General features: G+C 40.6%; 1 protein-coding gene across 1 annotated transcript; it reads right to left on the bottom strand.

Moving 5' to 3' along the window:
• Positions 1–7,876: 7,876 nt before the first annotated feature.
• Positions 7,877–10,085, bottom strand: msx1a (muscle segment homeobox 1a). Its single transcript, XM_085275524.1, has 2 exons — positions 9,431–10,085; positions 7,877–9,226 (listed from the first exon to the last, which is right to left on the bottom strand). Exons 1-2 carry the CDS (start codon positions 9,861–9,863, stop codon positions 8,808–8,810), a joined length of 852 nt encoding a protein of 283 aa, XP_085131650.1. The 5' UTR covers positions 9,864–10,085; the 3' UTR covers positions 7,877–8,807.
• Between the last annotated feature and the right edge of the window lie 2,017 nt (positions 10,086–12,102).

Raw genomic sequence — 12,102 nt, 5'->3', positions numbered from 1 at the left:
TTTTGAAATGTGACCCATTAACTGTGACTGAAAGAAATCCACAGACAAAATGACTTTTTATTTCATTTTGGCGTTTTGGCCACACAAGGTTACTTGGACAAATAATTATGCTGAAATCTTGGATTTTCAAGACTGTTCTTCCCAGATGTGAGTTGTGGCCTTTGCTGCCCTCTGTTGCTGAAACCACACAACCAACCTACGGAAAATCTCCTACTTTTGTTAATTTATACAGACAGAAAAGAATTCTGGGATTTGTTGACCTTTCAAAACTAAAATGTACAAGAAAAAGTTGTCCTCTTTTCACATACATTTTTCAAAGTGTGAAACTGTTTTCTCATCACAGGCTGAAATTTTGCTTTTTATGTATACAGCACTTTTCTCAGCGCCCTATATTGCTGCTTGGATGTCATTCAAACAATTATGAATAGATCTGCTTTATGAGTCATTTTGGATGAGGTCATGGTGTTTTGAATGCCGGCCTCTGTGGCGATGCAAGTCCTTGGTTTCCGTTCATATCAGTGTAAAAATAAAATGGAGTGCTTGAAATTACCTGTAAGGTACAGCATTACCTATTAGACATTCTCATTTAAATTTTTTGACAAAAGACAAGAGGCTTAATTATTTTTACATGACAAAGTTGCTCTTTTCTTTCACTGTCAAGTCACAGAAAGAATGGCCAAAACAGGAACATGCTTCATGAAAGAAACCAGTTGAAAATTCTAGTGAATTATTTAGCTCTTGAATTTTTCATTTGACATCAATACATCAATACTATTCAAAAGTAGTCTGAAATTCTGATCTAGGTTTGCTTTTTTGTTTATTTTTTAGAGTAATTGATGTATCTGATGTTGCAAGTGTAAAGTATTATGTTTTAAATTTGTCCCAAGTTTACCGATGCCTGATGCCACCCCAGCTTGTTGTTAGATTTGCATTTTTAAACATTACAGACTGAGATTACCTAATGTGTTCAGTGTATTGTTGAGCTCTAAAACAGCTGGTCATAAGTACATCTAGACTGTGTTGTCTCTCTCTTTTTTTTCACTTTTTATTCAGCAATTTAAATCAAGAAAAACAGAACAGGTGGGATACTGCATTGCACTGCATTCTTACAAAAAGGTAGCTTGCTCCTCAGCTTACATAAAGGCGACCCATTTCTTCAACTTCTTTAGAAAGGTGTCTCCTTTAGAGTTTGGCAAGAAAGTCAACCTCTCCATTATAAAGATTCCCCTAACAGTGTCAATCTATTCATTAAGACTTGGAGGGACTTTGGTTTTAATATTCAGATACTGGATTTATCCTTGATAGGTAGTTCTCATTTGTTTCATAGTCAAGTCTCAGCTTTAGAAGGATTTTGACAGTGCTCTGATCTGTCACAAGGTGGTGCTGATTGACCTATAATTCTACATCTTATATCATTCTACATGTTGTACATCTGCAACAGAAATGCATTTTAAACCTAACCTTTGAATGAAAGTAATACTAGAAAAAACACTTTTAAAGGGTCTTACACTGTTTATCTTTCAATTGCAGTATTTTTTAAGCAATCATCACCCTCTGATTCATTTTGTTCAGAAGCCATCACTTGACCTATCCGTCTTAGGTAATTATAAGCCTTTTTCCATCCATGCTTTTATTTTAAAAATTCTTGAAAGAGTAGTTGTAAAACAGCTAACTGAACATATGCGGTGGAATTGTTTATTTGAAGAGTTTCAATCTGGTTTCAGAGCTTTAGTGAAGGTTACAAGTGATCTTCTTTCAGCCTCTGACAGTGGACTCATCTCTGTGCTTGTCCTGGTAGATTTCAGTGCAGCGTTCAATACTGTTGACAATAACATTTTATTACTGCGATTAGAACATGCTGTAGATATTAAAGGTACTGTGCTGCAGTGGTCTGAATCATATCTATTTAGTAGACTCCAGTTTGCTCATGTAAACGGAGAGTCCTCTTCACACACTAAGATTAATTATGGAGTTCCACAGGGTTCTGTGCGAGGACCAGCTCTGTTTACATTATACATGCTTCCCTTAGGCAGTATCAGTATTAACTATGCAGATGACACCCAACTTTATCTGTCCATGAAGTCAGATAACACACACCAATTAGTTAACTACAGTAATGTCTTAAAGACCTGGATTACCTCAAATTTTCTGCTTTTAAATTAAGATAAAACTGAGGCCCTGAAAATCTTAGAAATGCAGTTTCTAGCCAAATGCTTTCTCTGGATGGCATTACTCTGGCCTCCAGTAACACTGTTAGGAATCTTAGAGTCCTTTTTGATGAGGACATGTCCTTAAATGCACATTTTGAACAAATATCTAGGACTGCTTTCTTCCATTTGCACAATATCTATAAAATTCTTTTAGAGTGGCGCTGAAAAACTAGTTCAGTGCAGCATTTATTACTTCTAGGCTGGACTAAAAACTCCCTGAAAACCCTTCAGTTAATCTAAAATGCTGCAGCAAGAGTGCTGACAGGGACTAGAAATAGAGCATATTACTCCTGTATTGGCTTCCCTTCATTGGATCCCTATTAAATCTAGAATTGAAATTAAAATCCTGCTCCTCAAATACAAGTTCTTTAATAATCAGTCTCATTGTATCTTAATGACATCAGAGTACCACATCACCCCATTAGAGTTCTTCACTCTCAGACTGCAAGTTTACTTGTGGTTCCTAGAGTATTTAAAAGTAGAATGAGAGACAGAGCCTTCAGATTTCAGGCCACTCTTCTTCTTCTGTTTCCGCTTTTAAGATTAGGCTTAAAACTTTCCTTTTTGATACGGTATGTTGATAGGGTTGGATCAGGTGACCCTGAATACACCCTTAGTTGCGCTGCAATAGGTGTAGGCTGCTGGGGGATTCCTATGTTGCATTGAATGTTTCTTCTTCAGTCACTCAGTCACTGGCTATGTGTTTATACACCTCTCTACATTTAATTATTTGTTATTATTAATCTCTGGTTCTCTTCCACAGTGTGTCTTTGTCCTGTCTTTATCCACCTAACCCAACTCGGGTTAAACTCTTTCACAAGTATAGTACAGCTGGACCATTTGAAGTTCAGTGCACACACACACACACACACACACACACACACATATATATACACAATAAGCAATAAGCAATTTAAGCAAAAAAAATTGAAAAATGCTAGAATACTGTGCATCATAAATATTGGGTCTAACAAAAATACTCAGTCTCTTTTTAATAAATATATAAATGACTCGTACATTTATATATTTTATAGTTTGGATCATGTTGCATAAGCATTTTATTTGATCAATTTTCTGCATGAATCATCAGGTCTGAACTCTTCACAGCTAATTAACCTACCCTGCAGAGGCGAAAAAGTTAGCAAACGGCTCTTTAAGAAATCCGCCTGCAGTGCGCTAATAAAGCTTAATTGCTGAGCTTGTTAATCATCATTCTAGGGCCTCAGAATCCACCTTCTTTTAAGGCAAACGAGAACAGATCATTTAAACCACATGCGGCCAAGTTATTAAACAATTTTATGTCCTGTGACACTGCACCAAAAATGTTAAATGCTGCACAATAAAAGCACAACTTTGCCGAAGGGTGACAGAAATCATTGTCTGCCTTGCTAAAATAAATGTCCTTATAAATGACAGATCATAAACTTATTTACATGAAAGGATCTCTGATGCAGTTTGTGATTTCGTTTGGTTTACGGGGTTTTCAGGCAATTTTCCATCACATTTAGCACTTTTATTGCACTTTAAAAGAAAACGCTGCCTCATTAGAGCGCATAAGAAAATGTTTCCCCCTTGTTTTCCACTAGATGACTGGCGCACTCAACGCGATAGTTACAATAATTACGCTGTTTGGCAAATGTGGCTGTGTAGTGTTCGGGCTGCATGGCGATTCAAAACTCTCATACTGCAGAGCCACGTTTCTCCCACGCCTGCAGTAAAGGCACCTTTTAAACGCACAGTTCAGATTATGAGCTCGCTCGCTCGGGTCAGCAGGGCACCGATGCAGTTCAACAAACGTGGTTGTAAACGAATCATTTAACAGTTCCACTCCTGATGGCCTCTTTGTTGTCCCCGTGGTTAACGACCTGAGCCACGTGCAAAGTCAGGTCACGGGCACAGGCCATTGAGGGCCTGTGTGACACGTAACGGAGCCAAAACGGTACTGCCCCCTCCGGTGGGCCTTACCGTCCACGTAAGCGCGAGAAGGACAGTAATCCAGTAATCTACACATTCTGCATGCAACATTTGTAATACCATATATATATTTGACAAACAGATGACAGTGGATAAACTAATTGATAAACTATTGGTTTAAAATAAATATATTTAAATGAAACTGATATAAAATCTGATCCTGTGAGCGCATATACGCCCACCGTCATATATGCCAAACTACTACTGAGAGATTATTGAACTTTTAAAAAAAATATTCTCTTTTGTAAATTCATTTTATTCCCATAAATTCCCGCAAATTTGGGTTGAATAGTCATCTTTTTTACGAGCTTTCTAACATTAATATTGTCCTAATCTTTTAGTTTTCACTGAAGGGTTTCACACTATTGCTGAGGCCTTTATTCGTGGGTTAATTAATAGCTATATGTTTGTTAGCTTCACTCTAATGGGGAAATAGGTTAAAAAAAAGACAGGGCAGGAGAGAGAAAGTGTTTTCAAAATGTAAGAACTTATCAGCAAGTGATATTTGCCAAAGATGAAATTTATTTTCTCTGTTTTTCCTATTTGACACTGGATTTGTAGATATTTTTGTTTTTTGTTTTTTTTAAAGAAATTAAATACTTTAACTTAAAGTAGGAAAAGCATGCTAAGTTACAGTACCGTTTACAGTGATTTTTCCTGGTGCAGGACAGGCTGCGGTGTCCATGGTCACTATTAGATTAGGTTGAAGGTAGCAATCTGATGATGCTCTGTATAGTTTCTATTGCCAAATTCCGCCTTTATACTGAACTGAAACTGGTTAAGGAATGGAACCCAGTCATGATCGTATGATAGCTCATATAATAGGTGCTAATATATCGCAGACTCCAGTTGGCTAAATCCATGAAAACAGTTGAACACAGTCTGTGCACAAAGAAAAACAAAAATCTACTGGCGCTCACATCAGAGCGGATGTTAGGGTTCCATCTCCTTTCATGTTACATTCCACTTTAAATCCTGCCTTTAGTTACAGAGCATGGATGCGTATTTGACATTACTCGGAGTTCAATTAATTATTTTTAAGAAAAAAAATCACATAATTTACATTAACTTATTAATATGGGAGTTAAATGCGTTAAAAGTTTATCTGTTACTACAATCAATCCTCAACAAGCGCCCACGAAATGTTTCTTTTAACAGTTTTAACAGAAGTATTTCGAAAATAGCTTTAATATATTATTGTTATTCATAATAATAATAATAATAATTTATTTTGCTCACTAAGAAAATAAACGTTTAAGTTGAAAAGAACCAAAGGCTTACCACGAAACAAAATACGAATAATCGCATTGTGTATTAAGTAGTAATTCATGCGTTTTAAATGGATGGTTTTGGTTAGGTCAAACTTTGCAGTTATTATTATTATTACTGGAACAAACCAGGCTGTGTTATGTTACTCTGCGAACAGTAGATGGTGTTGTGGTACCTGAAAAAAGTTGGGGGGGTTTCAGATTTTATGGATTTTGGCTTTAAAAAGGTGTAAGGTCAAAATGTCTCCGTATTTATTTATTTTTTAAGTAATAACAATAGCCTATTGTGAGCATCGTTCTTTACACTTGTTGTTTATAACATTTGCAATATTGCATATCTTGGTAACACTCTAACTTTTTGTATTTAAAAATATATGGTCTTTTTTTTAAAATAAAAATCGATACCCTTAATGTGCAGACATTTTCAAATCATTTACACAGTTGTACCATAATTGTATTTATTTAGAAAACAACATCAAATTACAGTAACAAATTTCCGAACTTTCTTTAACTCAAATGTAAGTGCTTTCATAATCTCTACTTGGTTTTATTCTCTAAGCTTCTTTAATGATCAAGTAGCATACGGGTAAAATAATGAATTGTATCGTTTTGAAAATAAAGAGAACAACCAGTTTAACCCATATTCATGGCTTAATACGCTTCAACGAAAGGCCAGTCGGCGTTTTTTCAGTTCGCTGTTTCCTAAAACTACAAATTCACACTGATCGTCGTAATTGATCGGGACTAACACGAATTGTGTGACATGAATTTTTTTTCTGAGATACTTCATTTAATAATTCAGCCCAAAGAGCCACATAACGCAGGCCTATCCCACATGAAAAAGTAATGCAGAGTAAAGGGCCCATTCCTTAATCATTTATCCAGGCTGCTTTGACGGCATCTAATAACCCATTTTTCTTTCGTGAGGATCAAGAGGTTTTACTATGGAGTCAAACAGCCTCCTGTGATCTTTTGGATGATCTAAACAAGTGACTTTTGTTTTCTGTTTGGCTCCTGGCAAGATAGAGTGCTGGAGACAAAAGAATGAAAGAGTTTCAAAGAATCGGCCGATCCCCTTAGGCTCTTTTGTGTCAAGTTTCTCTTCTTTTTCAGATAGAGCGTTCATCCGTGTGATTTGAACCTATTGTCGGGGATTATGTATAAATTCATCCCTCATGGACGGACTGGAGATTATCTGAGAAAAATAGATGAAATTTAAAAAACGGGTATAAATCAAATCGAAAGAAAAAAACACTTTACCTTAAACTCAGACTGAAAGCTGTAATATTGCAAAAACTTCGAAGCCGAAGGAGAAACGTGTCTTTGAGAGTGCCTGAATAAATGGGAAACTCTTTGGGAACACTTTCCAGGACAGAAACCTTTCAGAACTGAGGAGGAGGAAATCACGGCGCACTGAGGAGTGTTGCCCGTCCCAGTCCCCCGTTGACATTTTAGGAATGATAAAAGTTCCGCCTTGCCTGGAGCTACAGCCACGCTGGAGCCGGCCTCTGTCTGTGGCAGATTGCCTTTGCTCATTACAGCAATTATTTTACTCGAGTTTAACCCCTGCTTGAATGGCAGGGAAGTCAAAAGAAAGCCTTTAAAACTGCTGTGGAGTGGCCTGTAATCCCCCCCACCCCTTCTCCACCTCCTCCTCCTTTATCTGATCCGCAGAAAATGGCAGAAAATGACTCCGGTGTTCAAATTCAGGTTAAGATGTTTTCTTTATGTGCCACATGGCTCCTGACACCCTGTCTTCCCCCTCAAAACGAGGTGTCACCTGGCTCGTTTTACACCCTAAATGCACATAATGACACTCAAGCGGATAGTTTACGAGGAGTTTAGCCCCGGAGAAGCAATCTCCCAATATTTATCGGCGTGTTTTGAAGTCAGCACAACTGGTTGTCTCACCCCCTTCTCTTTCTCTTTCTTCCTCTCCCGCAATCTCCACCCCCTCTAAACTCTTCTGGCGCCAACAAAATCTAGGTTAGTTGTTTCAAAGCGAGAGGCGACAGCTGTAGCAATACATTCCACCAAATACCATGTGACAAGTTTAAATTCACAGCGCACACCAGCCGGAGCGCACAGTGAGTGTGACAGGCTCAACTGCAAGGAAAACTAAAGCAAATGTGGGGCTTTCTATTGTCACTCTGTCAGTATGGGTCACGTGAAGCCTTTAATCGTCCCTGTGACGTTTTAAAATAAAAATAATAATTAAATGTTGAAGTCATCGAGCTCATTAGAAGCCTGTTTTTTAATTTCTACTCCTTAATAGACCTGATAGATTTTTTTGAAGTAGAAGAAATATTTTTTTCTGTTCATTAAGGCGTTAAAAAGATTAAATACTGACTAAAGTTCCTTACAGTAATTTGCCTCACCGTCGGCGCAACAGTGTGCATCCTGTCAGTCAAAACGAGCAACCTCTCAGTGAAAAAAGAATAAACAATTTATTGTTAAGTTATGTCACAAATATATTCATAATATAAATGAGGATATTCTTCAAATATACATTATTTTACAGTACAATTATCCCTTCCGAAGGGAATCAATCCGACAACAGACAGTGCTGTCATAAGAAAATAATAAAAATAACAATAAAAAAAATGCTGTGGTTTTCAAAATTCACAAAAGAGCACTCACCTATACTGGATTTAGTAACCCACTATAGTTACGCATTGATATGAATGCAATAAAAAGAAAGAAAGAAAATGAAAAGTATGGATGTTGTGGTGTGGCAGCAGCCTACAGATGCAATTAAAAAAAAGCCCAGCCTAAAGTTTTTTTTGGTGCATAGTCTCTGATGTGCAGCCCTTTCGCCTTTTCACCTGGCTGTAAGCACTCGCGAAGGAGTGAGCTGTGTGGCCACAGCACTACAGTCCATACTTAAAAGTCCATTAGTGATATACCATAGGGCTACAGGTTTAAGCTGTTTTCTACCTCCGCGCCGCAAAAATGTCCACCTTAAAGTCATTTGAAGTCTCATCCTATTTATTCAAATAAGATTTTACATTGTTTATGTTCTCCTTCGTTCAAATTCATTTCGGTACAACACAGTTGACATTAAATGACGAATTAAAGTTGGATTATTTGTGCAGTGTGGGAACTTACTGGCGAGGTCTAGAGAAGTGCCTAAACTTCAAGAGCCTCAGAAGGGGGGGGGGGGGGGGGGTCTGTGAAGAAGCCTCGCCCTCACCTGACAAGGTGTGACACTGACCTCGGCACCAGGATGCTTCTTTATGTGGTGCAGTGTCACCTCACTGGTCCAAAGGGGTCCCCTCTGAATAGGGGCCCTCACAAAACATCCTTAACCCCCCCTTTGCGTCCCGCTGCTCGTTGCGCTCGTCCTCCGTCCTTGTCAAGCGAGGTGATACATACTGTATCCGACGTGAGCGGCGTACAGTCCAACCGGAGAAACCGGCAGCGAGTGCCTCTGGAACGGATGCGACCCTGCATAGGACGCGGGGACGTGCGTACCGAGAGGAAAGGAAATCCCGAAAGCTGGAGGCAGCATAGGCTTTGCTGCCATTTTCAGTTTTTCAAGTTCTGCCTCTTGCAGGCGTTTGGCCTTAGCTCTTCTGTTCTGAAACCAGATTTTAACCTGGGTCTCCGTCAGGTTGAGAGAACTGGAGAACTCTGCGCGCTCGGCGATAGAAAGGTACTGCTTCTGGCGGAACTTCCTCTCTAGGGCGAGCAGCTGGGATGTGGTGAAGGGGGTCCGGGGCTTTCTGTTCGTCTTGTGTTTTCGCAGTGGACAGGCAGGAGGACTCAACCTTCCTATGGGAAGACAGAACGATTTAATTCAAAACTCTGGTGTCGACGCGCAATGCCAGATCAACACAAGACCAACAGAAAGTATTACAGACATGTAAAACACAATACCAAGAGAAAAAAACTAGATATTCTCGCTTACATATGCTTATATCGCTAAGAGACATTTTTAAATTCTAATTTAGTAACTTAACTGAAACTTAAACTTACTTGGAGATGTGGGAGAAAAGCGTGGACTCTGTATCCACGAAGTCCTGTCTTTACTGTCCGGGCTCTCGGGTTTAATCAGCACGTCTTCGGGCATGTTCATGATCTCGCCCACTGAAAATGTAGAGCTCATAGGTAAAGTCGAGACTGGTGTATCCAGGCTACCAAAAGAACCCATCCGCGCCCCCTTTCCCAGCACTTGGGACGTCCCGGCTACAGAAGCAGGATCCGGCGATGGCACCTCTTTGCTGGGTTTCCTGTCAGCCATCAGCGCCTCTACGCTGAAGGGCAGAATAGGGACTTTTGGCTTCCCGGTCTCCCCCGTGGGACTCAAGCTGGTCTGCATTTCGCCTCTGCTGACGAGAACCGAGCGGGGAGAAATATCTTCAGCCTTCAAACCAGCAGCCAGAGCGGACATGGATATCGATGGGGCCATACAAGGCCGACCGGCACCGCTGAAACGACTCGTTACAAAGCAGTGTTGTGGGGAAGAGATGCTATTGAGTTGGTGCGGTGCTGCCCTAATGTGACGGTATCCTCATGTTTGTGTGGCCAAATTGGAGCGCAGCTCCTATAATAAGGCAGACGTGGACAGAGAGGCAGCCAATCAGGGAAGACGTGGGCTGGACCCGGAGTGAAAGGGGGCTGAAGAAAGTTTCTTTTTTTCTTCTTCTTTTTTTGCAACAACCAATGTCAGATAAACATAAACACGACAAAACTCTTGATGGAGTGTGGTTTCATCAACCCCACACCCCACCCCCTCGCCCCCAATCACTCCACCACCACTACCATTCTAGTGAGTAAAGCTCCAACCATGAAAAGCCAAGGGTGGTTTAAAGGCGTGTGGGTTCCTTCTATTATTGCCCCTACTCGTTTGCCATGTTTGATAACACAAATATACAGTCTCAAACATTTTGACTGGGTCGACCCATTTTCCACTTTGGCCTCGCAGTGCTTTAGGTAAGTCCTGACTGTTGCACAACAATTTCCTCCCTCTGTGCCACGCACCCCTTTTGGAGTGCGCAGTTTATTGATGGCTGCGGGGGCTCTAATCAGATTGAAACACACAGGCCTTCGCAGTCATTTAGGGGTAATTATCGGGCTTGAGGGGGGGGTGTCAGTGGGATTTTTCCCCATCTTTGACTCCATCCCTTAAAGTAAAAAAAAAAAAAAAAACCCTGAAAACTGATGATCAGTGGGAGCCAGGGAGAGATATTTTAAACTGTCATTGATTTGCCTAGATGTAGCTCGCATACCCTCTCATTTTCTGGCCACTCCACGAAGAGGGGGTTTTATATAAACCCACTAAAGCTATCTATTCCCCCTGCATTTAAAAAAAAAAAAAGGGGGGGGGGAGCACAGCCCTGCCTCACTGGATGCACGCATTTGTAAATATAATATTCAAAAAGAAATCCCAGAAATTCACAAACCTTTGGAGTAAAGACAGGCAAGAGATTACCTTTTTTTAATTGATGTATTTAGTGATTGATTTTGAGCGCAGTCAGTTCTCGTGATGGCTCCTGCGTTGCTAACTGCCAGGCATTAACAATCTGTCACGATTTGTCAGTCTTCCTAATGGGCAGACAACTTATGTTGTTTTTAGGCGCCAGCAGCGGCGCGGATCAAAGCGCCCCACGTTTTAGGGAGACTATTGAAAAAGTTGAACCCGCACCGAGAGCGCGGCACCGCCTCCTCCTTCTATCCGCCCTATAGCCCGGGGACACTGAGCCATTCAGCCTGAAAAATTAGTTTTCTCTCAGCCGATCGCACGCTATTTCCATCCATTCAAATGAGAGCTATAGTCGTGTAATAGCAGGCTTCTCAGAAGAAAAGGTCAGCGCCCACGGAAGGTTACTTGTGAGCGCGTATCCTCGCTGAAAGGGATTCCATGGTGCAAGTGTTTCCCAAGATACGCGTCAGACCGCGGATCCCTGAGGAGACGAGTTGTCATGACTCGGTGCGGGACTGTGTAAGGTGCTGAGACCTCGAAACAGTCTCAGGGAGGGAAATCCGGAAAATCCATGTTGTGCTGTAGTCATGGTTAAAAATGCAAATGTTTCCTTCGCATGAACGGTGCAAATAACATTCATCAGCGATTTGCCAGCTGTTAACGACAAAGTAAAGCCGATGAGTTAATAATTTGCTGTTCACTGAGGCTTGCCGTCAGTACATATCAAGGAGCCCACGCTGTGTGTGAATGATAGTTTCAGAGAAATGATGGATCCTGAAAAACAATATAAAATCATTCAAATGATCAGTTAAACTTCAGGTCTGTCTCGACTGATTTCCGGTTGTCACTTTCATTTTTAAAGCCTGGTTGCTGTTTTGGGGTTTAGAGCATATAAAATGGAAACGCGTAACGCGCACGTCACCATTTATCATCACCTCAGCTGCACATCCTGTGTGTCAGTCAGTGTGTGCGTGTCTGTGCAGGTAGGAGTCTCCACGTGGAGCTGTTGTGTGTTTGGAAACACTTCAAACCTCAAACCTGAAGCGAGTGGCATCGTTTCTGGAAGCTTTTGAAGTCACACCGGGGTCTCCTATATCCGACTGTCCCCTCTGCTTGGGGCTCAAACACTTAACCCGCACTCTTAATAAACAGCGAGTCCTCAAATAAGTGTGCGCAAACACAAATAGGCACACAATAAAGTTAAAGTGAACAGCATTGAGGTTCA

Source organism: Mchenga conophoros, linkage group LG5 (genome assembly GCF_057382185.1).
Source record: "Mchenga conophoros isolate Kocher_MC1m ecotype Shallow Benthic linkage group LG5, M_conophoros_male_GT1.1, whole genome shotgun sequence".
NCBI lineage: Eukaryota > Metazoa > Chordata > Actinopteri > Cichliformes > Cichlidae > Mchenga > Mchenga conophoros.
This window is presented reverse-complemented; position numbering and strand designations above follow the sequence as displayed.